Source organism: Rissa tridactyla, chromosome 4 (assembly GCF_028500815.1).
Source record: "Rissa tridactyla isolate bRisTri1 chromosome 4, bRisTri1.patW.cur.20221130, whole genome shotgun sequence".
NCBI classification, from domain to species: domain Eukaryota; kingdom Metazoa; phylum Chordata; class Aves; order Charadriiformes; family Laridae; genus Rissa; species Rissa tridactyla.
Window position 1 is genome coordinate 5130643 of NC_071469.1, and position 25793 is coordinate 5156435.

Consider the following 25793-nt stretch of genomic DNA (forward strand, 5'->3'; position numbering starts at 1 on the left):
GCAATATTCTGCTGTGTAATTGAGTAGTCGGGTAGCAAAATTTTTGTAGTTGCATCTCAATGGAGGAAATAACCGCTGAATATAATGTTCTGACAGTTTGGGTTTCTGTTTGTTTTTTATTATAACTCCTTTCTGTTCTCTCCTCTTTTCATTCTAATATTCCTTCTCTTGTTTTCTGTCTTGTTGGACTGATTCTTCTAGCCCTCTTTCTTCCCCTGCTGCTAGCCCCAAATTCTGCCGAAATACTTTGCCCAGGAGACAGGACAGGTAATGCTGTCTCAGGACAAGGCTGTAGGTTTTGTTGCCCATCTCGGTGAAGCAAATTGTTTTGTGACGGACTGTGCTCAGTTGAGTCCTCTGCTGTGTTCATCGTTCAGGTGTGAACTGACACAAAGACATGCCAGTGAGAGTCCCCTCAAACACCCCATCTATCTACCTAAATCAATCTGGAGAACGGCATACGGCAGAGTTGGCATGTTTTTGGCGTTGCTCTTGTTACTGGGAACATCTTTTGGTTTGTGGGGGTATTTCCCCCCCCCTCCCCCCGCCCCTCGTTTCTTTGCCAAAGGCAATGTGAAAATCTTGCCCTTTTTTTGTCTACCAATCTAAACTCTCACTAGCATTTCAGCATTCCTCTGGCATGCTGCTTTTCCTGCTGCCTTTCAGGCCTGTCCTTTTTGTCGTGAAGTCCCTGTGTCATTCAGTGTCGTCAGTCTTTTCTTGCAGTTTGGCTCATGAGTGTTTTGCAGGGACTTGGGTACATCCATCCTTGTAAAGACAAATGCTAAAGCTGGGAAAAGATTACCCAAATCTAAACATTCTAGCTCACTGCTGTAATTTTAGTCACTCCCACGCTGTAATTTAGCTATAAGGATTGTTAAAATTAATTCATTTAAGCACGTGGATATTTTCTTTAAAAACTAATTAACAGACTCTGCCCAGTTACAAGATCCTCAGTTGTAAAAACATAAACTTAAATATTTGGGTTTTGGATGGCTAATAGATTCATTTTACTTTGCTAATGGAATTTAATCTAAGATTTGAAAATTTGGACAGTCTGGGCTCAATACTTTTACTGCTATACATTGCAGCTGCGTATTAGTAATTAGCTGCATTCCCTAAATGGTGTCTGCTGAAAGAGATGTCGGGAAGGTGGTTTGGACGTGAAGATTCTCATCAGTTTTTCACAAATAGTCTGCCTCACGCCTGCTGAAAAGCATAGTTTTAAGCATCCATTTGACATTTAAAGAGCCATTTTTGTTCATTGTGGGTAGGAGAAATAGCCAAACCACGGTGTGAACAGATGAGATTCGTTGGCATGGTACCAGATGCATGTTTGTGCAAATCCACGCCTCGGGAAGGAGGTTTTTGCATGTTTCCGTAGGAAGGCCCCAGCGCCTTTTCCTCTGAAAAGGCGATGCAGATGTTTGTACGTCCTTCTTCGTCCTGATCTTATTCCTTCCCTTTTGTTCTTCTCTGAAGTTCTTTTCTTTTAACTTTTCTGCAGCGACCCACATCTTGATAGGAACACTTTGCCTAAGAAGGGACTCAGGTATTGGTGTTTCCACACGGTTTAACAGCTTTTGTTGTGGCTTTGGAGTTTGCTTTGTGTCTCTGTTGTGGCTGGTGGTGATGGTCGCAGTTTGCAAGAGGTGGCAACAATATTCATTCCTTCCTTCTTTCTTTCTTTCTTTCTTTCTTCCTTTCTTTCTCCTTTCTTTCTTTAATCCTCAAAGACGACCATTGACCACTGCTTTTTTTCGTCCAGTGGCTTCTGCGCTTGAGCAAGAACTGTGGCTTTTGCTGGCTGAATTGCTGAAAAGCATCTCCTAAACGATCATTGGGCTTGACTTGAAAACAATAATTTTGCAGCTTCTATGGCTATTACATGGAATGATTTGAGATCATTTTCACCCCTGGGAACCTTGGTGTTGGTATACAAGTAAAAAAGATTTTCGATATCCTGCCAAACCTTTTAGGATGGGATTGGACATATTAATTTAAAAAAATGTATTTGCTTCAGAATACCTCTTAGAGAGAACTTCTACTGTTCTAGAAAAGAACCAAAAAATCCCCAAACAAACTGTTGGCAATTGTCTTCTCATAAATTTTGTATATCTGTAAGGTCGTGATGTTTGTAACACAAAAAGACTATACCAAAAAAGATTTTTCTATTGATACCAGCAATTCTAGCAAGATAGTCAACATTAGGTGTAGTAATTAAATGCTTTGTTAGAGAATTTACAGAAGGTATCTTAGACAATTGAGAAAATCGCAGCTTCAGAACTGGGTAGTGCAGCTTCTAGGATCACTGAGCTGATGCCTTGAAATTGCAGCTGCGATTTTTCTGTCCTGTACGCGTTGTTCTTCACAGCGGCTTTACCCCGTGCAGCCAAGTGCTAAAAGCCTTTCTTAAAATGGCATTTCATCCCAAGTGTTTTTGTGGTTCTCAAGTATGCCTCTACTAAGTAAAGACTTCTCTTTTAAGACCAAAGCGTTTGAGCGCTGAAGAGGTAGGTATTAATGCTGGGAAAAAAAATAATCCTTAGTGTGTTGAAGTAAAATGACTTTTTAGGCTGATACGTGTGCAAAGTTTAAGTGATGCAGATAGTCAGGGACTGTTGAGGCACAACCAGAAGAATGAATGCATTTTTTTAAAGTAGTTCGAGTTTTTGCAACGTTAATTACTGTAGCATTCATATTAATTTAAAATAGTCTTAATAAGTGATATCTTACCGTGGAGTATTTAGTGGGAGGGAATCTAATTAATTAAATAGATAATATCGACTAATAATGGGCTCCAAGTGTTTAGTTTTTGGGAGGAGAGCTAGTAACTCACAACTCTTTCTCAAAAGCAGATGGCATAGCATAAGGCAGACGCTGAAATCCATCAGCAGACAAGTGTTGCCATGATGCTCGTTCTGTTGATACCCGTATCTTATCACGTATTTCAGCTAACACCGCTGGTAACATACCTCTTCTTTAGGCATATGCAGAAGCAGATTTAAAACTTTGCTTAAGGTGAAGCCGGTGGGTGTTTTGCCATTGATGTTGGCATAGACAGCGTTTCCGCTATTTTCTTTGCCTTCAGAAAAGGCTAAACGTAGTCTTCTTTATGTTGATTTCGTGCTATTAGTTTTGAACGAAATGGGATACACCTCCACAGACCTTTATATTAATGTCTCTGGAATATGAATCATTGGGTCACAACTTGCCTAAAAAAATCTGGTAATGGCTTTGTTGACTTGAATTTGGCTGTAGTATGACAAAAAGCCAGGTAAGCTTAGCGATGCACCAAAATACTAAAATAGTGATAGGATTTTGGCATAACCGAAGGAAAAGATTTCCAAATTATGGTTTTATTTTTCAATCATACATACGTAACACGCACTGTATTTTATTCTACAGTACACAACTTCTATTTGTAGCTTTTTGTTTACTACCAGTTTGATCACTACTGAAGCCGCAGGAAAGGAGGTTTGGGGTTTTTTTTCCTGAACAGAAGTGGAATGAATTAGGAACAGCTTGGAACAGCTTGGAACAGCTCCTTAATCCAGAATTTTATTGGGTTTACACCATATTAATCCTTAAATTTCATATGAGAGTTCTTCCGTCTTTCTTCCCCTCTCTCCCTCCCCAAGTCTTGTGACATTTCATGGTTGTTTCTTTTGAAATTTTAAATAAATGTCAAAAGCTCATTTTGGAAAAACTGCTTTGTTTTTGCAGGTATACTCCGTCCTCCCAGCTCCGTAATCAAGAAGATGCGAAAGAATGGCTACGGTCCCACTCAGCAGGAGGGCTTCAGGATACTGCTGGCAATTCCCCATTTTCATCTGGATCCAGCATAACATCACCCTCTGGAACTAGATTTAACTTCTCACAGCTTGGTGAATAATTATCTGTTTGGATAATCGTAGCAATACATTGAGTGTCTCGAAAGTAGCGTATTGCACAATATCATTGTCTTTCAGCAGCTCCGAGTCCCAGGTTCAACCTCAGGAAGCGCTTTCATTGAAACGAGTGAGACTAATTAGCATTATTATCTCGTATGCCCAAAGGTGGCAAACTTGCAGTAAATCTTTGAAAATACTTCTCTGGGAGTAATCAGATGCCTTAATATAAAATGTGAGCTATTCAGTGGAGCTATTTGTTAATATCACACATTGGTGTGTTTAAAGGACTTAGGACATTGCCTACCTGTTTAGTGATATTGCTTTAAAATCCAAGCATATTACTTATATTACACATATTATAATATTACACGTATATATATATATAATACACATATTACCATATGTGCCAGTCTCATCAGACTGAAATATTTTATCTTTGTGTGTGTTTTCCAAGTGGTTTGTTGGAAAATTGCACAAAGCTCAGTCTGAAATAATAATAAAAGGCAGAACTTTAAGTCAGAAAAAAGGCCGTTCCTTCACTTAATTACGTTGATAAAAGCAGACGCTTTTTAAATGAAGGAAACAATAAAAGTTGATTGACAGGATACATAAAGCATTGGAGATTTTGGTCGACTATATCAGCAGTTGAAACGACCTGATTTAAGGTGCTAATAGTGCTCATCTGCGGTGTGAAGACTAAATATTACTTACTTGCCTTTGCAATTTGTTTAGGGATGTAAATCTATCCTAGCAGTACATATATCGCCTTTTAAGTTAAGTGAGATTTGGAAAATACAATGTCAAACAGACATTTTCTGTTTCTTTTTGACTTTCAGAAGCCCCTCCGTCTTCTCTAGAGCGGTAAAGAATTAACGCTCAAAATAGTTACGCCCGTACTTGTGAACTTCTTGTGTCGTGTGAATTTGCAGCAGCTTACATGCTCACCTATTTCTAGTGCGGTCTTGAGTTGCAGCAGTGACGTTTTAGAATCTCTCTTTGTTCTGCAAAGAAACAGATGCAAGGAACAGCTTTAAATAAACCGACACTTAACGGCACTTCAGCTGAATATACACACAGTGTAATTACATTGCCAACAGCTAACCAACTGTCTTGAAAGTTCATGAAAGTACCTAAATAGTCCAAAAAAAATAATAATAAAGTGTAGTCACAGGCCCAGAAAGTTAACTCTTTCTGGAGAATATTGAAGATTATTTACATTAATAAGCTTCAAAAGCTATTTGGCCCCAGGGAAGTAACAAAAAAAAAAAAAAAAAAGATATTTTTCTGTGCTCTTAAGAAAAGAGCTTGGAGATAGCGGAGTCAAGAGGGCACTGCATTTAATTTAACATCAAATATTGATACGAAAGTTGAGTTTTCAACTGAATTACTGTATCTTCTACAATAGCCTGTATGAGTTGATGGTGTATATACAAACAGGCGGTGGCAGCGCACCAAGAGGAACCTGTCAGCTGAACAGAAATTTTGGTCTCTTTTTTCCACAAACCAACTAGTTCTTAGTAAACAGCAGATACAATTTTAGCACAAAAGTCCTTTAATAAAAATGTGAAACTGGAGTAAACATTTTGTGCTCTTGCTGGGAGAGTATTGGCTTTTGAGGCAAAATCGGTATTTTATAATCCTTAGGACCTCATAATGGAACGAAACAATTCTGAAATCTACAACTGTTAGGAAACCAAAGCTCTTAAAGTTTGTGACTTAAATACATAGAAAAATGTCATTTTCTGAGAACTTGAAGGCTTTGAAGGAAATAGTTCGCAAAGCCTGAGCTATACAGATAAAATACTAGTTTAAATTCCTTCAGGCATTTTCATCCTTTTTGAGGAAGGACTGTTCCAAATTAAATGAGGGTTAATTAGTTCATGCCTGCAAGGTGTTAGTGAGTTGACTGAGCTTGTCTGTAGAAGCATAGACATATCACCACGTGTCTAAAATGACCTTATTTACTTGGTTTTCTCATTCATTAGCTTGCTTTGCATACCTCTTATTTGAATTCGTTGAATTCAGAAAAATAATGAAGCCTGGAGAAGGTGACATCAAAAATTTGTGTCTTAAAGAAAAAAAAAAAAAAAGCTTTTTGGTAGTTGCACAAAAATTAGGTATGAAAATTTGTGGTCGTGCAAATAAATTGGTGTTTATTCTTCACTTTATAGCAAGCCCAACCACTGCAGCCCAGATGAGCCTGTCAAACCCAACCATGCTACGGACCCACAGCCTTTCCAATGCAGATGGTCCTTATGACCCCTATAGCGATACGCGCTTCAGGAACAGCTCGATGTCCCTGGACGAGAAAAGCAGAACAATGAGCCGGTCTGGCTCATTCCGCGATGGCTTTGAAGAAGGTCAGTAAAGAAGTTCTGGAAATGATCAGAAAACGGCATTCCCACGTAAACCAAGTATAATTTTGGTGCTTTTCAGTTCAGTATAGGGGTCGTTTCAGAGCACAGTTCTCTGTGTGGAGCTCTCAGTGTTAGATAAGGCTTTAGTCCTAGTCATCACTGTTCTTGTTCTGATGATATTCATTCAGTGATCCTTCTGGGCCGGACCTAGGAAAGCCTAGGTACAGGCCATCGCTGTTCAAGAAATGTTTTAAACACATCCTGCGCTTCATTATTCGTGGTCTCAGAATGACTCTAGTTCATGCTTAGGGTTAGCATATTAAATGTTGCCTTGAATAGGACTGTTCTCCTGAACCTGGGCCTTTACACTTCTGTTTGTGATGTAAGAAATTGATACCAGCCAGACTCTTGTTTCTATCCTAGTTAATTTTTCCAGTATTTAGTCTGTGTTCAAATTGTCTTTTTTTATTTCTGCTCAATGTCCTGAGTTGATATCACGCAGTTTCCACAGAAGGGATCTGAGCAGTTCTTCAAAACATCTAGGCTCTTCTTTTTAATTCCTCATCATCTTTAATTCCTCCTTCTCAGATATGTAATCATACCTGATAAAAGAAGCCTATTTAAATATAAGAAGAAAAAGTAATTTACCTATAAATAAATAATTAGTTTGGTTGCTACTGATCAAGCAACCTTATGGCTGTAGCAGGAGTAGCTATGAGCACACATTAAAACCCTTGAGGGTTGCACTTCTCAAAGTCAAGCGTGGGGTGAGCTCTGGGAGTGGTTCATAGGAAGCTCTTTCAGAATTAGCTCGTTGAGTCTTAAATCTCCTTTCTGGCGAGGATTGGGAGCTTGGTTAGCCATGAAGTACTTCATCACTACAGGTCACACAAGCCTTTGATGACTTGCTTCTCCACTGCTGAAGGCCTGCACTGACTCAGAGTGTTAATACCAGCACCTGGTTGTTGCTGCTCCCCTAGAGCCAGGCATGCATGAGAACCACACTTGAATACTTTTAGGGACCTTTAGGAGTCACAAGGTACCTCCCTGGAGATACTGGTTATCCCATCAGTTTCGGATATGGCTCTGGAAAGACACAGGACCAATTCGTTATTGAATTTAGCCAGTCTAACTCCATTACATTTAATTGTATTTTAGAGGCCCGTGGCTGAGGATCTTCGTTAGGCATTGAAAATTATTAGAATAATGCTGTAGGGATGAAAACTGTCATTGCAGGAATTAACCTTTGTTTATGCCATGCTCTCAGAAAGCTAGATGATCTTGAACAGTCAAAGATCGCCGGATATTTAGTCAGTTGAATTCCGTTCTATGACTAAAGAGTTCCTTAATATAATCTGCGAAGGAATTTAAATCGCTGCAGCTGTGCTATACTTAGATGATATACTAAAAGAGCTGCTACAGCAAAACTTACTCAGGTTTTATCGAAGATATTCTCAAAAAAATTGTAACCGTAGTCTTTTTAGTGTGCTTAAGATTGCAGCAAATCCATTTTGGCATGTTGGAGGTTAAACTGTCTGTTATAATTTAGAACATTTTGTCCAGAAGAGAGGCTAGAATGGAAGAATATTTAGTAAGTATTCCATTTTTTTTCCAAACCGTTTTAAAAAAAGAAAATGAAAAGGGAAGTTAGGTGAAATGCTCTACAAAGTGTTTTTCATTCATTTAAAAAAAGTAGTAAAAAAGAAGTCCAAGAAAACTTTACCAAGTTATGGACTTGAAAGCAGCGGGGAAAGATCACTTGTGTATACGAGGAAGGAATTTGACCCTGCAGTGGACATGCTGAAGAAGTCCCTTTCATATTTTCCTAAATTTTTGGCGCTTAAAAGTATAATAATATTTGACCAGATGGGATGAATGGTTAGGTGCAGTCTCTGTATGTTAGTCTTCAGGTTAGATGTCTTCTGTTACTCCTCTGGCCGTACAGAAGGCAGGGGCAGCCTGACATACATGCTGTCCTGTGCTTTCAAACCTGTGGATCTTATTGCCCTTCACCTTGAGAGAATAGATCAAAAAGTATTCTAGAAACTAAATCTGTGTTTAATGAACCAATTGTTTTTATACAATCAGCCAGCGTAAATGAAGCATAAGTCCGGGTCTTAAATGAAGCTTACCAACCTACTACTTAATTATTTATTAGCACGTAAGATTGCAAGATGTTTGTTTCTTACTTGTTTGAGCAGGGCCAGCATTTATTCTTAAAAGCATTTTTTAATTTTGTCGCCATGATGCGAAGTACAGTCATGTTCTCTCACAGCACAACATGGAAGCTGAAATGTTAGTCAGCCTTGCAGTACGTAATTCTTTTGATCGGAAGAGTCTCGGGTCTGGGGAGGTACCAGCAGGACCAGCTTCCAAACTAGCCAGAACTTCAGGGGGAAGAAACACCGCCTAAAACTTAAGTTGTCTCTTGGCTGTCCAGTTTCCCCACTTCCCTGCCCATAAGTCTTCTCAAGGAGCTGTGCTGCCTAGAGAGAAAGAAATTAAATATATCGTCGTAAGGGTACAAATTTTTATTTCTTTTTGTACTACTGACAGCAGTACCTGCTGTTCCCTCTGCTCTTTGGACAGTTCGTCACGGCTAGACCGTTTCTTTTCTAACATTAAAAATGATACGTGCTTGCATATGCATTTATAGCACTTTAATAGCTCCGAAACAATTTGGGTTTGTAGCCTGCGTGCAGATGCATGTTAACTGCAAAACACAGGAATCACATCAAGAGCATAACTGCCTTCAGGCTCCTAATTAAATAGCCTTAAAGTAGCCATCTGCAGATACTTTAAAAAGAAATTGCGCAAAAATATTAACTCCTTAGTTGTCCTTGCAACTGGAAATCTCACATTATATTCACGTTCAAACGATGCAGTGGTGATGTTTTACAAGCGGGAGTACGATTCCCAGAGTTCGATGTTTTTTCCCTTTTTTCGAGTCGTCTTTCCTCCTTTAAAGTCCCCATGTGACCTTAAAATTTCCAGCTGATGCTAACTCAAAAATGCATGTGTCCCAATTGGTTTGGAGGAGATCTGCTTCTTTTCTGGCCAGTTGATATGGTTGTTCTTTTGAATACATCTCTACTTGTAAAAACCACACAAAGCAAGTGTATAGAGGGGCAAACTAGAAAATAATATTATATTCTCTGTATGAGTCCAATTGTGGCCTGCACTTTGGGCTTTCCACCTTGAAAAAGGGAGTCCGAAGGGTAAAATGCAGGTAAAAAGAAAAGCGACAGGGAGATGTTAAGTGCATAGCCTCTGTGATATGAAGAGAGTTAAAATGGATTAGGAATCTTCAGCTTGGAAAAACGACGGCTGAAGGGAGGTGTTAGTATATAATTGAGGGCGTTACAGAAAGGTTGTTGAGATTCATTACCTCTCGTATCACAGGGGTGTGGAGACACTTTAAGGAACTTACTGACCGATTCAGCAGCAGGTCTAAAACAACTGCAAAGAATTACATTTCTGAACACAAGAAGAGGTTTTTTGTTACAAAATGTGTCAGTGGATTCAGAAGCAGTTGAGCAAGTTAAGGGTGGAGAGGTCACAGCAACTAGGAAACAGAATGGGCCGACTGCAGTTTCCATCTCAGGAATTTCCATCTCTCATTCCCAGAAGATGCAAAGGTGTATCTGGGGAAAAATCACCGGGTCTCTGCCGCCTCCTTGCATTCTTTTCCCTAAACATGCGCTGCGGTTGCAGCCAGAGATGGAGCACACGATTAGACAGCCCTTGGATCTGACTCACGCTAGTTATTTTTATGTTCTTAATGCAGTACAGTCCTTAACATCTCACTATAAAGATCATTTTAATCGAAAATATGATTAACCAGAAAAAGCAAATGGGTGTGAGTTTTTTTTTTTTTTACTTTCTTGTGGGTTTTTTTAAATTGTCTTAAATTCCTCCAGAAGCCAACTTAGACTTTGTTTACTTCTCTTTCCAGCCTTGCCTTAGGATATAATGTCAATGGGAAAGCAGAACCCATTTATTATGAACGTAGGAGAATTGCAGTAGGTAATTAGAACAAAATGGCAGCTTTTCTAAACTTTTTTTTTTTTTTTTGGCTGGAGGATTTAGATGAAAGAAAAAGTGATTTAACACGATTTCATATGATTTGTGTGAAGTTCCTGAAGTTTGAATGAAAGTTTCCGTTAAACGTATATTGTTTCTAAAAATAAAGGAAATATAATTTTGCATGTTTCAGTAGCAGAAAAGAATAGCTTCAGGTAGTTTTTTTTAATAGCATGATCGGAAATAAAATGACGTTATATGTAAATCCTAACACCAGGGTGATGGTAACAACCTTCGGAATCAATGTATGTGTATATCTTTTACTGACTGTATATTTAAATGCAAAACCTGCTTGAAACGGATTCTTTTCCAGGAAAGGTTTTGTAGCCATGTTTTCATTCTGGTAATTTTTCTATGAGAGAATGAACTCTGCCGCCTTAAAGAAATGCTTTAGAATGCTTAAAGAAATTGCTTTAAAGAAAGACCGAAAAACCCCGCAGGGGTAGGGAACTTTCAGCTCATCGATGCCCGTGATGGATGTAGAGAGCAGAAGGAGAAGCAGCTGCCTTCAGAGGACAGTTCAGAGCCTCACAATTAGATAATAGTTTCTGTCCTGGGTATTCCACGTCTTCTCCTGGAGCACCTCGTTATGTGCTGGAGCTGGGTGTCGCGGCCTTCTAGGGACATCTCCGTCTTAGTCTGCTGCTTAAAGAAAACAACCCGACCCCTCAACCTCATCTAAAACTGCAGATGAAGTACTTAGATTTACTTTTGTAACCTCGTCTGCATTTCAGTTAACTTGTTGGTTTTTTATCTTGAGTAAGGCCTTTTGTAGGAGTCTTAAGATAAGCCATCCATAGAAATAGTTATTTCTGAACAAATCTTCATCAAAACTTCTCTTTTTAAGCTTCTTGACCACACCTCATTTCCCCCAAACCCAAGTGTTATGAAATTGTTAAAACAGCTTTACCAAATCACAGTTTGAGGATTGTATTACCTGGCTGTGCATTCTCCAAACTGTACATTTGTGCAATAATATAACTAAGTTTGTGACGGATGATGAAATTTGTGAAAGTATTTCTTCAGTAGGCTGCTCGTTGGCGGTGAATGATCTGTGATGATCCCGCTGTGTGGTTACTGTATTTATAGTCATTGTGTTTATTTTCTTTCCTTTAGTGCATGGTTCTTCTCTCTCTTTGGTATCCAGTACGTCATCTATTTATTCAACAGTGAGTATAATGAAAGGAACAATTTGGGTTAACTAATCAAAATTATTGAATTGACTGGTCTTATTGTGCTAATTATTTTTGCCGTGCAAGGAGGAAGGAAAAAAAGCGGTTTTCATTTGGTTATGTTCTGAGTGCTAGCTATGAAATCTATGTTCACCTTCAAAAAGATGTCTGTGGATATTTAGTAGTATCCTCATTTAAACACAGACGTTAATGGCCTGAAAGCAGCAATTTATTCAGTCAGTGTTTTACAGCTACGCTAAATAGGCTTTGCTACAAAGGACCTCAGTAGATCTGAGGAGATTTGAACTTCATTACGTAAAGCACCCCAAAATGTGCTGAATAAAGTCGTTCCAGCCTTGTATTAGTGATTTGCTAATAAAGAAGTTTGAGTAAGTTTTTTAAAGCACAGATTTTAATAATTCTAAAGAAGCCATTTGTTCACTCTGCCAGTAATATTTTCCTCCAAAAGTATGTGTTCATTTAGGTGATCTGATCCTAAAATAAGGGGGGACCTACAAGAAAGCTGGAGAGGGACTTTTTACAAGGGCATGTAGTGATGGGATATGGGGTAATGGCTTCAAACTGGAAAAGGAGAAATTTAAATTAGATATCAGGAAGAAATTTTTCGTTATGAGGGTGGTGTGACACTGGAACAGGTTGCCCAGAGAAGCTGTGGCTGCCCCATCCCTGGAGGTGTTCAAGGCCAGGCTGGATGGGGCTTGGAGCAACCCGCTCTGGTGGGAGGGGGGTTGGAACTGGATGATCTTTAAAGTCCCTTCCAACCCGAACCATTCTATGATAATAATTTGAAAAAACCCAGCACCTTTCGTTATTGACCTTGCCTCAAGCAAGGTCCATATGAAACCAAAACAGGTAGTACGTTGCAAGGGTAGAAAACAGACCTTTTCCTCTGGGCTGTTGTTTATAACCATGAGAGGCACAAGGAGAGTACTCGGCAGCTGCTGTCTAAGCTTCTGGTTTATGTGTTTGCTGCCCAAGCACCAGCGGCTCTTAATAGTGTGGTTTGATGGGTATAATTTTCATGGTGGCTGGTAGTGGACATGTTTACATAAGGACAGTGGAGTGTGTAACCTCCTCCCGCGTACTTCTCTTTAGCTGATAACTTTGGTTAGAAACAAGCCATAGTAGCCGCAATTTTTTCATGCAAGACCGCAAGGGGTGGTCACTACATCCCCTTTGCATCCTCAGATAGCTGGTTGTGTGTCCTCAGTTTTTCATCACCACAGCGCTTAGGCACTCCCAAATGGGAGTAATTTATTGTTTTTTTCACGTCATTTTGGAATGCAAAAACGTGCTCTCCATCCCATGGAGAGCTGGGAATGGGAGGAAGGGAATTGCCTTGGATCAGTCATGTTCTGTTACTGTCCTGGCTCTTCAGAGCCTTGCGCGGTCCATTATGCACAGAGCCAGGACTTCACCCTTCCACAGTTCAGACTCAGAGGTGCACTGGTCACAGGTTGGGAAGCGGAGCCCAAATTCCTTCCCGCAGGAAGAAGTACTCTACAAACAGCCTTTTGCTTTTTCCTGAAGAGTAAATAAATTAGGAGATTATCTTAGATTTAATATGGATGTGGGAATCCAAAACAAGGAGTTCACATGAGAGTTTTTGAAATGGCAAAAAAAAATCGAAAAATTCGATACGTTTCTCAGGCTGCTTATGTTGTAATCTCCTCATATATTTTCCTCTGCTTTTATTTTATAGCCTGAAGAGAAGTGCCAGTCCGAGGTAAGAGCACAATGTGTTTGACAGGCATGAATGTTCTGTCAAGACACTCTGCATTTTGTGTCTTGCTATTTTATTTCTCCGTATGATGGTGCAGTAAAGTGCTCTCTTTCACTATATAGATTCGCAAGCTACGAAGAGAGTTGGATGCATCCCAAGAAAAAGTGTCAGCTCTGACAACTCAGTTGACTGCCAATGTGAGTACATTTCTGAGAACAAACGCTACCAAGGAATGCGTTTAATGCACCAGCTACCACCCCAGTTTTAATAAGTGACCAAAAGATTTCATGTGGCTAACATTCTGTTCACATTACCTATGTGTTTAAAAAAATAACTACAGGCACATGGGACCTTTCCAAAAATAACATCCTCTGTCCTACTGAATTATCTTACGCCTTTCTTTAAGTACTGAATTACAATATTCATTTGGCTTTAAATCTTCACCATCTTCAGATCTTAAGAAAATCCTTGAAGATGGTGTCCTTTTTTATAAATAGTCTTTTGTTTTGTTATTTGGGTGGGATGAGGTACAGAGGAAGGTTATAATCGCTGGGAATAAAAATTGGTGGAAATGTGGATTGAAACGCATTATACTTTGCTATTGCGTCAAGATGTGGGCTAATGTAGGTAACAGTGGCATAAGGGGCTCTGGGAACTAATTGACAGTTAGAGAGAGTGGACGTACCTGATTTTTACCAGTGTGGCCAATACTTCTGCCTGCTTCCTCTGAGGAATTTGATGAGTAAGTAATGTAAAACACTTGGGGGGAAAAAAAAAAAGGATTCGGAAGCCAGGAGGTGTTGAGGCAGCACTATGTATGACCCTGAGGAAGTTTATTTGTGTGTTCTGTGCTATAAGTCACAGATAGCAGAAATCTGCAAAACAGACGCTTGCTAGAAAAACAAGCAATTCTAGAGTAAATAAGCTACAGATGAATAGTCGTCAAATCGGATCATGCTGGCATCCGAGTTTGTGGGAATGAATAAACATCAGAGCGCCTGCTACTGAAGAGGACATTCTTGTCCATCAGCTCTCTGAATAGGTAGAACATGAAACTTGGCACAGTAAAGGACGGCTTTCCTCCGAGCAGTAACACCTGTCACAAGAAGGATTCGAGGGAAATCTACTGCTGTGTTCACTGCAGGCATCGCAGTGCCTCATCCAGCTTGCAAAATGGAAAAGGAGAACCAAGAACACAGTTAATAGGGAAGTCAAGTAAAAGGGATTTGACCGCTCGGTCACTTTCCCAAGAGGAAAAGAAAAAAAAATCTAAAATCTTACAAAAATTAAATCTTAACGTTTGCCTTCCAAATACAAAGGGGACTGGATACATGGGTTGGTTTTCATCCCGAGGCTTCTTTTATATGTGAGAAAGTAAGAACCAGATCCTCTTGCATACTTTTTTTTAATCATGTCGTTAAATAACCAACTTGTGCCCTTCAAACAAAGAACTTGTCAGCTGTGCAACTCATCTAGCTCTGCCTTAGCTTTGTCACGTTCTTCTTTGTATGATCCGCATCAAAAGAAGCGTGGGCAGCAGGTCGAGGGAGGTGATTCTGCCCCTTTACTCTGCTCTGGTGAGACCCCACCTGGAGTACTGCGTCCAGCTCTGGAGTCCTCGGCACAAGAAGGACAAGGACCTGTTGGAACAGGTCTAGCAGAGGGCCACAAAGATGATTAGAGGGCTGGAGCCCCTCTGCTGGGAGGACAGGCTGAGAGAGTTGTGGTTGTTCAGCCTGGAGAAGAGAAGGCTCCGAGGAGACCTTACAGCCCCTTCCAGTCCCTAAAGGGGGCCTACAGGAAGGATGGGGAGGGACTCCTTATCAGGGAGTGTAATTATAGGACACGGGGTGACAGCCTCACACTGGAAGAGGGGAGATTTAGATTAGGTATCAGGAAGAAATCCTTTCCTGTGAGGGTGGTGAGCCCCTGGCCCAGGTTGCCCAGAGAAGCTGTGGCTGCCCCATCCCTGGAGGGGTTCAAGGCCAGGCTGGATGGGGCTTGGAGCAGCCTGGTCTGGTGGGAGGTGTCCCTGCCCAGGGCAGGGGGGTTGGAACTAGGTGATCTTTAAGGTCCCTTCCAACCTGAACCATTCTGTGATTCTGTGTGTTCAGGCTCCGTAGGCTGTTGCTCAACAGAGGTGTCAGTAGCCCGTCTCCAAGAGCAGTGAGTAGCGCACGCTGCTGCGTGCCTGCCCCACCTGCCATTTATTTGCCCGAGAAGTTGTGCGTGGTTACTACAACTCTCTTTGCAGAGAATAGTTTTTAACATAGTTTGTTTTTAATAGTTTGTTTGGGGGTAATTTGTGGTTTGGTTTGGGGTTTTTCCCCCCAAAAAGTTAGCATCGTTTATTTTTTTGATAAGATTCCATTTTTGCATCATTCACTTTGCTAAAATTTGGGGTTTTTTTTTTTTTATTCATGGTATTTAAACTTCTTAGGCTTTGACCTGCCCCTTACTTTTCCATAAATCAGCTACAGTCTGTTGCAGAAATGTTGCTGTAACTATCTTAGTAATATATTTCACTCTCTAGCCACCTCTTTTCAGAGAACATACTCTCTTTCCATGTAAAAGGCCGGGTTTGTTCCCAAAAAAGTGAAGACTAATAAATGCTGTTTGATAAGATACTGCTTTATGGACATTTCCTTTACATAAGAGATTATTTTTCTTAAAAAAAAAAAAAAAAAAAGCTTTTAACTTAGGCAATTTGAATTAATGTATTTAATTTATTAATTTTTTCCTGAGTTTTCCTGTATAGACACCGCAGCTTTCGTCGCCTCTCATGCTGTCAGGGCAAGAATTTTGAAAAGGTTTCACTCCAACTGGGAAGTGAAGATAACTCTTTTCCGTAGCTCACTGAACAGTTTCCAGATAGGAATAATTTAGAGGTGCCTGGGCTGGTTTTGAAAGAGCAACTTTCTCTTAAGGTTCAGGTCAAAGCATTAAGAGTTTCTATCCCATTATTCATCCATGTGGTCCCGCTTGCCCATTTATTTTTTGCTTTTGCAAAGTGTTGCTGAGGATTCCTGAATATCGGTTTTGCTGTTCCCTGTTCATCCTCCCCACCTTTGCAGCCTGTGTTTTTAAAATAAACATTTAGATTTTCAAACATGTGTAGTGTGAGGGTTTGAATTACTTTTTGCTGTTTTCTCACAGTCGCGGCTCTGCTTATTTTCATAGGGGCTGATGGGAATGGGAGATGCACATCCCGGTGTTATTGTACGGCTCACGTTTGTTTTCGTTGCAAATGTGAGAACAGTTATTTAGGATAAGTCAGCTGTGTACCGATGATGAATAAGTCTGGATTTAGCTCTGTGAAAGGTTTTGCTATTCTGTATATATTTAGGGGAGAGAATGTCCTTTTCCGCTTGGAAAGATTTTGCACAATTTGACTTGTCATTGTGTGTATAGAATTACTTTTAATGGAGACATAAAAATATTATTTGTTCTGGTTAGTGTAGATGGTTGTGGCTAACGAGACAAATATATATTGAACTATGCCATTGTTCATTTGCATATGTAGCTGCATATAGATGTATATGTATAGATATACATGTATATCTGTAAATGGATAGATATATATACGTGTATATCTATAAAACAGTGGCATATCATGGCACGAGAAACACAGTACCCTTTTACCAAGCTTCTTTCCATCTTCTCAATCTACTTTTCCTTCCTTTTACTGCTCGGTCATTTTTAATTCTTAGCTGATGTCCTTAATATAATCAACGTGGGGTTCTTGGTGCTCCGTGGGAAAAGAAAAAAGGGTAATTGGCCAAGCACCGGGAAATTTTGGTTGATATTTAGCAGGTGGACCTTGGTTGCAGGCAAGGTGCACTCAAATATTGGAGAAGTCTTTGGGTGAGATGCAGGTATACGAGCTGATAAAGCATCTGGCAGGCTGGCTACGATGCGGCGGTAGTCCCGTCGTCATCCGTATCCCTCTCTGCAGAGAAGACGTCTCTGGACTGAGCTGGCTGACTTGGCTTTCAGCATTCTCCCGTTGGGCAGGACAGTGAGAATCTCCACCTCTGTGACTTCCAGCATCTTTTTGCCTTAAATATCCACAAGGAAAATTGTGATCTCGTTGGAGGGAAGTTTCTGCCTGGCTTTCCTCTATCTAAAAACTCGCTTTCTATTTTATTTACTGTTTTCTATTTTATTTTACTTTCTGGGGTATCCTCCTAAAACTTAGGAGTGATGTTTTGGGGTTTTTTACGTTCTTTGGGAAAAGATTTAAACTTTTTGTGAAAAGCTTTGTGGCAAGAGTTACCTTAACTGTGTGAGGGTACCTGAAAACTATGACTAAGTAACCTTATACATGCTAATGATGGCCCACATAAAAAGTTAAAGATTAAATCTGATTTCAGAAATGAACAGCAGGAGGTGTTTAGAAATAGGGATGGATTTTTCTCTTTTTCCTCTCTACATTTTATGATAGCAGGTCTTTTCATGTCATTGCTTGCAATAAATAGATTGGGGATGTGGCTAGATAGCCAAGGACACCCTTCCATGCCTTTTTGGTATCGGGAATACTTTCAGGGGACAAGGTGTATTCCCTAAAGTGTCTCTTAAAAGCTTAATCTGTGAGATGTTTAAAAAAATAAATTGAATCTAAGGTGTCTTTATGTTTCAACAAAGTGGCAAAATGTCTTTTCCATTTATCTTTAAACAGCCGAGAAAAGTACATGAAACTGGATTAGTTTGAGATGTGGCTCTTCAAAGGACCTTAACTCCTAGAGACTCAGGAGGTGGTTTTGGCCTCAGGTGTATTCTGGATGTAGGATTGCACGTTTTACAGAATAAATGAGAATTCCAAACTGGAAAAAAAAATAATCCCACTTTGCTGCTGTGTTAAGAGTATGTCTGAGATAACTGTCCTGGCGATTGAAATCATGGTGTCAAAGAAGTGGATGCAGCAGCTGACTGAGGAGCCGCCTCTAGGAAAGCTCCTGCTGCTGTGCAGGGTCACAGCATTGCTCCTACGTCTGGGTTTTCTAAAGCGTTTGGTAGCAGCTGCTGCCGAGCCGGGCGAGGTTTATAGCCTAAAACTGCATCGTTTCCTGGTGTTGTACATGAAAGGGCTGTCGTTTTCTAAAACGCTGAAATTGGTCTGTCACCTTTGGCATTTCTAATTTTCCACCATTAAATTGTTCCCGGTAATTTGTTTGCAAACATTTTGGCAGCGTATGCTTTACTCATCTGACCTTTTCCCATCAGTGGTATTTTCTCCGTATCATTTACACAACAAACAGTGCAGCGCGGGAGGTGGTCCGTCTAAATACCTGCAGAAATGTCCTTGTTTTGCGGGGAGAGAACGAAGTGCTTCTGTATGGTTGAATTTTCAGGCTCACCTGGTGGCGGCATTTGAGCAGAGCCTGGGGAACATGACGATCAGACTGCAGAGCCTGACAATGACAGCGGAGCAAAAGGCAAGTTTGAAAAGTATTCGGGGAAGTCTTAACTCCTGTTTTCCAGCAGTGTTGCTCCCGCTCCTTCTGCAGTTGTCGGGGGGAGGAAAAAATATCACATACACCTTTTGCCTTAGTTTCCTCAATTGTGGTGATGGAGTTAAAACGTAATAAAAATTTGATGTAAAATACTCATTTTCCTCACTGGCATGTTGTGACAACTGATCATGTTATGACTATAAATTGTTGCTTTGGACACAAGTCTTCAGCATTGCGTATTTTTGTAATAAGTTTCTTCCCAATGCATCCACACGTGTGCACGTTCAAGAGAAACACCAAGAAAATTCCTCGCAAGACAGGCAACACTGGGGTTCGGGGCAGTATACTTCTGAATATGGGTTATTTATGTATTACAGAGCACGTACATTCTTTTGTATAATAACCAAGCTGTTTTGCGGCCTGTTGAGGGTGTGCTTCCCCAGGTACGCCAAACCTAATTTTTCATCTCCTTGTGCATATATATTCCATAAATTCTCTATGCATTCTAGCTACTAATGCTCAGATTGAAATATGGCTTCTTTGTAGCGGTTAGATACCATCTGCGTTTTCCAACGTATCACCATTTTGCCTTTTTTTTTTTTTTTTTTTCTTATTCAAGGACTCGGAACTGAACGAGTTAAGGAAGACTATTGAACTACTGAAGAAGCAAAATGCCGCTGCCCAGGCTGCCATCAATGGAGTCATCAACACACCTGAGCTCAACTGCAAAGGTGAGAAGCAAGCACCACGTATAGCGACTGTACAGCGCTCTTGGGACTTTAGGCCTCTTAGTAATAGCTGATGTAACCATCAGAGATCAGCCTTGTCTCATCACCAGGCTCTAGTTGCTTGTTTCGGTACCGCGCGGCGATTTGAAATGGGTACCCGTGTAAATAGGGCGGTCAGTTCTACAGGAGTAAATGGATGCGTTGGGCACATGAGAAGGCGTTTTAACAAAGCTTTTACACCTTCAGCGCGAGCTCGCTGAATTTACTGTAAGCATTTAGTAACTCGCCCGTCTAGTGGCCTGGGAAACAACAGGGAGCAGAGATCCCCATTTCAGAGCTGTCAGGCACTTGGCTTTATTGGCTTTGGCGTTTTCAGTAATTTCCGACATAAAATCTGAATGCAGTCCTGTCTTATCTCACTTCTCTTACTTATCCCAGTAATTCACGCGTATATCAGATTTCTTACACAATTTTGACACCGCTTCCATTCACACCCAGGACCTGGAGCTGCTCAACCCACCGACCTGCGGATCCGAAGGCAGCACTCTTCGGATAGCGTCTCCAGTATCAACAGTGCTACCAGTCACTCCAGCGTGGGGAGCAACATCGAGAGCGATTCGAAGAAAAAGAAGAGGAAGAACTGGGTGAGTGTATTTGAGCAGATTGCGTGAGGTTGATGTAAAATTGTCAGAACATGCATGGCGAAATCTAGCCGCTCAGCTCCTCCTTCCTCCCCTCGTACAACACGTCAGCACAAGGACTACGCGCTGTTTAAATCCTGTGTAAACTCTCTTTTGAAGGCTTAATTGAGTCGTAAGTGATGTATATCCTTGTGTTGACTCTGCCTATGATTGAATTTTAGCTTAACAGCCAAAAGACCAGTCTTAAATTAGAAATAGCTGTCAAAGATCAATTCTGGCTAAAAGTAATATGGTGTCCAGTGCCTTAGGGAGAACTCGACGTCTGTCATTAAAGTAAAACAAATCCACAATGAGAGATCATTCTTACTGTTTTTTTTTTTTTTCTTTTTGGTGTGTGAGTGAACATGTTAGACACTTTAGGAACTCTGTTTTGAACTTTACCGTGGAGTTCTACAACAAAAAAATACCAGCCTTTAAAAATTTATTGTGATGGACATGTATTTTGCGAGATTTTGCAATACTTACCTTTCATTTCCCATTTTTCCTTCTTTGCTCATCATGTACTGTGTACAAGGTACCCTGTACTGGAGGAAAGGTACATTATATTAAACTCCATTTTGAATTAGACCATAACTGCCTTAGTGTGACCTAGTCTGGTTGTAGTTTGGACTAAAGTCTCTAGATCCTTTATCGTAGCCAGTAAAGCAATCCACCCCTTCCTTCCCACGGAATTTAAATCTCCCTGCATCTTTTGGATGTACTCGTAAATCTGTATAGCTACAAACTGTGGTTTGAGCTGGTAAAAGACTGGTTTGTATTTGCACAATGTCCTCTCAGAAATATTTATGAAACTCCTGAACTGTAAGGAACAGCTTCCCGAGAAGGTTCTTGGTTTTATTTCTCTCTTATCCCAGTGGTTTCATTTGGATATCTTGCCAGCTCCTTCGTAACAGCAGTATTTCCACTCTGCCCCTTAAATAATTGGCGGTTGAATGGAAACAAATGTCATCTCCAAATCCTTCTTGTGCTGGGTTATACATTAGTTATAGACAAAGTGAATTGCCGTAACTATTAAATTGCGAGCGACTCTTTAATTTGTGACACAAACCTTTTGTAATCATTAAGCCTTAGTTAAGAGAAACACTTTTTAAATTTTTGCTTTAGCTCGTATTCTTTGTTATTGTTACCTAGTAGATGTTATCCTATGGCAACCTATACTTCTTATTCACCAGATGACTATTTTTAAGGAAGATTAAGGAAATATCTCCTTATTATAAAGAGAAATAAACAGAGTTTCCATGAAGCAGAAGAAACAGGACAGTATTTTATGTTGTTATTAAAAACCAGCACATCGTTTCTGTAAAATGAAAATTGAAAATTTAAATCAATAATTTACTAAGAAAATAGATGAGTTGAGTCTGATTCACACATTGTTTTTTCCACAAATACTGAGGCAGTTCTCAGCCATGATCTTTTTGTTATTTATAGAAACAACGCAGCTGTCCATTCAGGGCTGAAACACCAGATTTTCAACATTTCTCACCGTAGGAGTCTTTGTCTAGTTTAAAAATAACTTTCATCTCCTATTAAGCCAGCCTGCTTACAACATGTAATTTGTGATAGCGCTAAACAATGTTCATAGAGTATCCTGAGTTGGAAGGGACCCTTGAGGACCATCAAGTCCAAAGCCTGACTCCATACAGGGCAGCCTAAAAGTTAAACCATATATCTAAGAGTGTTGTCCAAATGCTTCTTGAACACTCGGGATGACATCGGTTTAATCACATGAACATTCATTCTTTTTGTTGTTTGGAAAATGGCTGTCCCATTAAAAAAGGTTATTGGAGTTGCAGGTAGGTAGAGAAGATTCAGTTTTTTTCACCTGGTGAAATACCTGTTCCTGCAAGGAAAAACACAATATTAACTTGGCTGTCAGCCAAAACATTCTGCCTGAGCTAAGGAGGAAATAGAATTTAAATAGTTAAGAGATTTGGGTCCGGTGTCTCCCTCAAGTTATGCAAAAAATGACCAGATGTTGTTTGAAACACCTGGGTTTGGCAAATACAGGGTTCCAGTTTTAAAGTAACTGTTGGTCTTTGTTGATTATTGGTCATGTTTGTCTTAGCAATCCAAAGCTTTCCTTATCACTGGCTTTATCTGTTAAAACATGTCTTTTTTCCTTCCCCCACTTCCTTCTTGCTTGTGCTTCTTCCGGCAGGTCAATGAGGTAAGGAAGACCTACTTTAAACTCTGAGATACAAAGCTAACCCATCCATTGACATCACTAACCGTTCCAGCATCATTAACCTTGGCTGAACCACATTACGTTGTAGCTGCGAATTGCTACACCATCGCTGTAAAGCTTGTTGCACTGAGCAGAACTTGCTATAAAATCGTTATCTTAGGAAGCACTGATATGCAGTTCTATTGACCTTATTAATCTCATAAAGTAGCTAAGGAAAAAAAGCTTTTTTTATTCTTTTTTACCTGTGTTAAAATATACGAGTATGGCTGTATCTTTTGGAGTATTTGCATGTTAGAGTTTTTACTCTGTGACTTTTTTTGCCTGGTTTCATTTTTAATGATGTGCCTACTGTTGTGGTCTTGTTTTTGCAGTTACGCAGCTCCTTCAAGCAAGCTTTTGGTAAAAAGAAATCTCCCAAGTCAGCATCTTCTCATTCAGATATCGAGGAGATGACTGATTCTTCGTTACCTTCTTCGCCAAAGCTACCACACCATAACTCCACTGTTTCCACACCATTGCTGAGAGCTTCCCATTCCAATTCTCTGTAAGTGATTTTTAAATTTTTAAATGGCAAATGGAGTGGAAGGCATTTTGCTGCATTCACAGAGGAAGAGAGCACTATCATGCTTTGGAGAGATCCAGTGTTTTCCATGCTAGTTTCGCAGGACATCTCTAGGCCACTTGACAGAAACAAGCAGAGACAAAATGTACCCTACACCATCCTGTCCCCTCTGTCTAAGCATCTGCACATCTGTGTAAGCACTACAAGAATCTGAGAGCTGCTCAGCTACGTGCGCTACTAAAACCAGCTGTTCACCATGAAGCCACGGCAGAAGACCCAGTGGGCCAGACAGGATTGTAGATCAGGGCTGGTCTGTTGCCATGGATGAGTCCTACTCCCAAGCATCACTTACATTATCTCCCAGTGCGGGGCTGTGTTTTGGGTACAGTCCTTAACCCCATCATACTGGCAAAAGAACGAGCAAAGATCACCGTTTCAGCTACTGTAGTCAAAGGAGATTACAGGCAGAGGACAAAAAAGCTGAATTTATATATTCAGGGAATTCAAGATATGTAAGCTGACTCCCGACACAGTACCTTTGCATTAGTGTTCAGGAAGCCAAAAATGATTGTATCGTTACTGTAGTATAATTTACTATTTCATTGGGGTGCTCTCTCAGCAGAACATATTGAGTATAAAGGGTGTTTATAGCCAGGGTGACCTTGGAGTGCAGAATTAATTGGATCCATTGCTGTTAATGAAACAAGCCAGGCCAGCCTGGGATTTTTTCTCTGTTGTACTAATCTGCAATGATGAGTTCCCAATTAAGTTGACAAATTCAGATAAAGGTAAGGATTTACTGGAAATCAAACATCATGGTCTGGTGATAAGGCTGAACTCATCCAAAAGCTTGTGCCTGATGAGTGGAGATGATCCGCTCCTCATTTCTTCTGTACCTCCCCAGCCACCTCTGCCTGGTCCTTCCCTTGTGGTGGCTCTGCTACTTCTCAGACAACTCCGCTGAGCCGATGCTACGTGCTAAATTCTGTGGAAAAAAATAATTTGGCAGAAACGTGAACAGGTTTTTCCCCAGGTTGCTGGGTTGGATCAGCGCGGGGGGCTGAGCAGACTCTGGTGAGCGCGGGGACGTGACAGCAGCACAGCCGGGAGCAGGCTGGGGAAGAGGAAACAAATGTGCTCCTTTGGGTAGTAGCAAGCTATTGTATAGCTTCATCTGTGGGCCCAAACCATACCCTTCTGCTTGTGTTTGTATGCGAATGAGATGTGGACTTTAAAGCCAGGACTTTACATTCATGGGAAGGTCACAGGCAATCTTGATGCTTCGTTTTGGCCACCTGTGAAATCAAGTTAAATAATTGCCTTACCGCACTGCTTGGAGTCTAAACTCACGTTTTAGTATGTGCTTGGAAAACTTTGTAGAACAGATTTTCTGTAAATTCTATCAGTAGCTTCGTCACTTGAGTGTAGGATAAGTAAATTTAGAAAGTTGTAAGAGGCAGTACTGTGAAACATATAATTACCAGACAGCCTTATGACCTTGTTGATGTCATGCAAAGCTTCCAGCCTGATTTCAGCTCAGATGCGTTTGAGTAAGTACCCAAACTTGAAGTTCTGCCCATCGCTTGTTTTCACAGGAAGAGGTGAAAACAATAGCGATAGTTTCCAGCCATATAATAGCGATGAAATGTTCGTAGCAGAAGATAATCCCCCGTGGATTTTTTTTTTTTAAAGCTTCTCCAGTCTCTTGAGCCTAATTCAGTGAGTTTCTGGTGACTGCAGCAAATTGTGCTTTAGAAATCGAAAGCCAGAAAATTGTCAAACGATGATCTTGTCTATCGTCAGTCAAAACGCTGTGTGCATACGTCTCATCTTGACATGAAAGCTAAAAAGCTAAACATGAGAAAAGAGTAAATACGTGAACTGAGGGAAGGCTAGAGCACAAGCAAAACTTGTGTATTTTGGCTTACTGGCCTTTCGGTGGGGAAAACATCTCTCAGTAACCTGATTTAGAGAGAGACGTTTTAAATGAAATCTCCCTCAAAGCATGCAGCTGTGTAGTTGATCTTTATATAGATACACTTACGAATGTGCTGAAATGTTACTCACCCAGAATCTCTTTTTTTGTGGGAGGAGGGAAGAAAAATGCCACCAAAAATTTTTTAAGCTTGAGTGCTTTAAAGCGAGCAGGAATTTATCACGCTTGAATAGGTGTAGAGTTCCAAAGCCCTCCAGAACAGTTCAGGGAAACCCAGCTGTGCACACCTGGTGAGCTTTAAATCTGTCTGTAAACTCATCAATCTCCAACCAACTGATGTTACTGCCTGCACCCCCTTAATTTATTTAGATTTTGGCTTTAGAAGTTTTCCTTTATGGCAACTACCATGAAAAAAATGAAGACTATCCAACAGGAGGTGGCTTCCAGAATTCTGTGTCAGATGCTGATTAAAGAAAAATAACCTTCAGACATATTTATTTCACTAGTCTCTAATGTTTCCATGACCTATTTAATATCTGATTTATGGTATCGCTAATCCAATAAGCCAAAACTGTTGCCTGCTTCCTGCAGAATAAACCACTTTTTTTGCTCCTTCCTTAAGTGATGGAGTAGCACTATCTGAAAAGTGACAGGTGGTCTCGTTCAATGTCGTTTTTTCAATCTTCTCCAGTATTTCTGAATGCACTGATAGTGAAGCTGAAACAGTCATGCAGTTACGGAATGAGCTAAGAGACAAGGAGATGAAGTTGACTGATATTCGTCTAGAAGCCCTTAGCTCCGCTCATCAGCTTGACCAGCTTCGGGAGGCGATGAACAGAATGCAGGTAAGAAATAACCACCCCAAATATTGCAGTCTACATTGATGCGTTAAAGATTGGCCAACCCTGCCACACAGTGAAGATCTGAAAGAAGGTAAATTTGAAGTTTTTGAATGCTTACTAAAAGTTGTGTCTAGCTT

General features: G+C 40.4%; 1 protein-coding gene across 6 annotated transcripts in view; it reads left to right on the top strand.

Moving 5' to 3' along the window:
- NAV2 (neuron navigator 2) overlaps window positions 1-25793 on the top strand; it is a 434285-nt gene that overhangs the window by 389713 nt on the left and 18779 nt on the right. For 4 of the 6 annotated variants that reach the window (XM_054197531.1, XM_054197526.1, XM_054197528.1 and 1 more), the window contains 12 exons: window positions 202-267; window positions 1508-1552; window positions 3727-3887; window positions 6065-6253; window positions 11450-11502; window positions 13229-13252; window positions 13372-13446; window positions 18601-18684; window positions 19322-19433; window positions 19929-20074; window positions 22688-22860; window positions 25506-25659. In XM_054197531.1, the coding sequence (XP_054053506.1) occupies window positions 202-267; window positions 1508-1552; window positions 3727-3887; window positions 6065-6253; window positions 11450-11502; window positions 13229-13252; window positions 13372-13446; window positions 18601-18684; window positions 19322-19433; window positions 19929-20074; window positions 22688-22860; window positions 25506-25659 (1282 nt within the window). The remainder of the gene's footprint in view (window positions 1-201; window positions 268-1507; window positions 1553-3726; window positions 3888-6064; window positions 6254-11449; window positions 11503-13228; window positions 13253-13371; window positions 13447-18600; window positions 18685-19321; window positions 19434-19928; window positions 20075-22687; window positions 22861-25505; window positions 25660-25793) is intronic. The other 2 variants (XM_054197527.1, XM_054197529.1) reach the window with 2 other exon arrangements.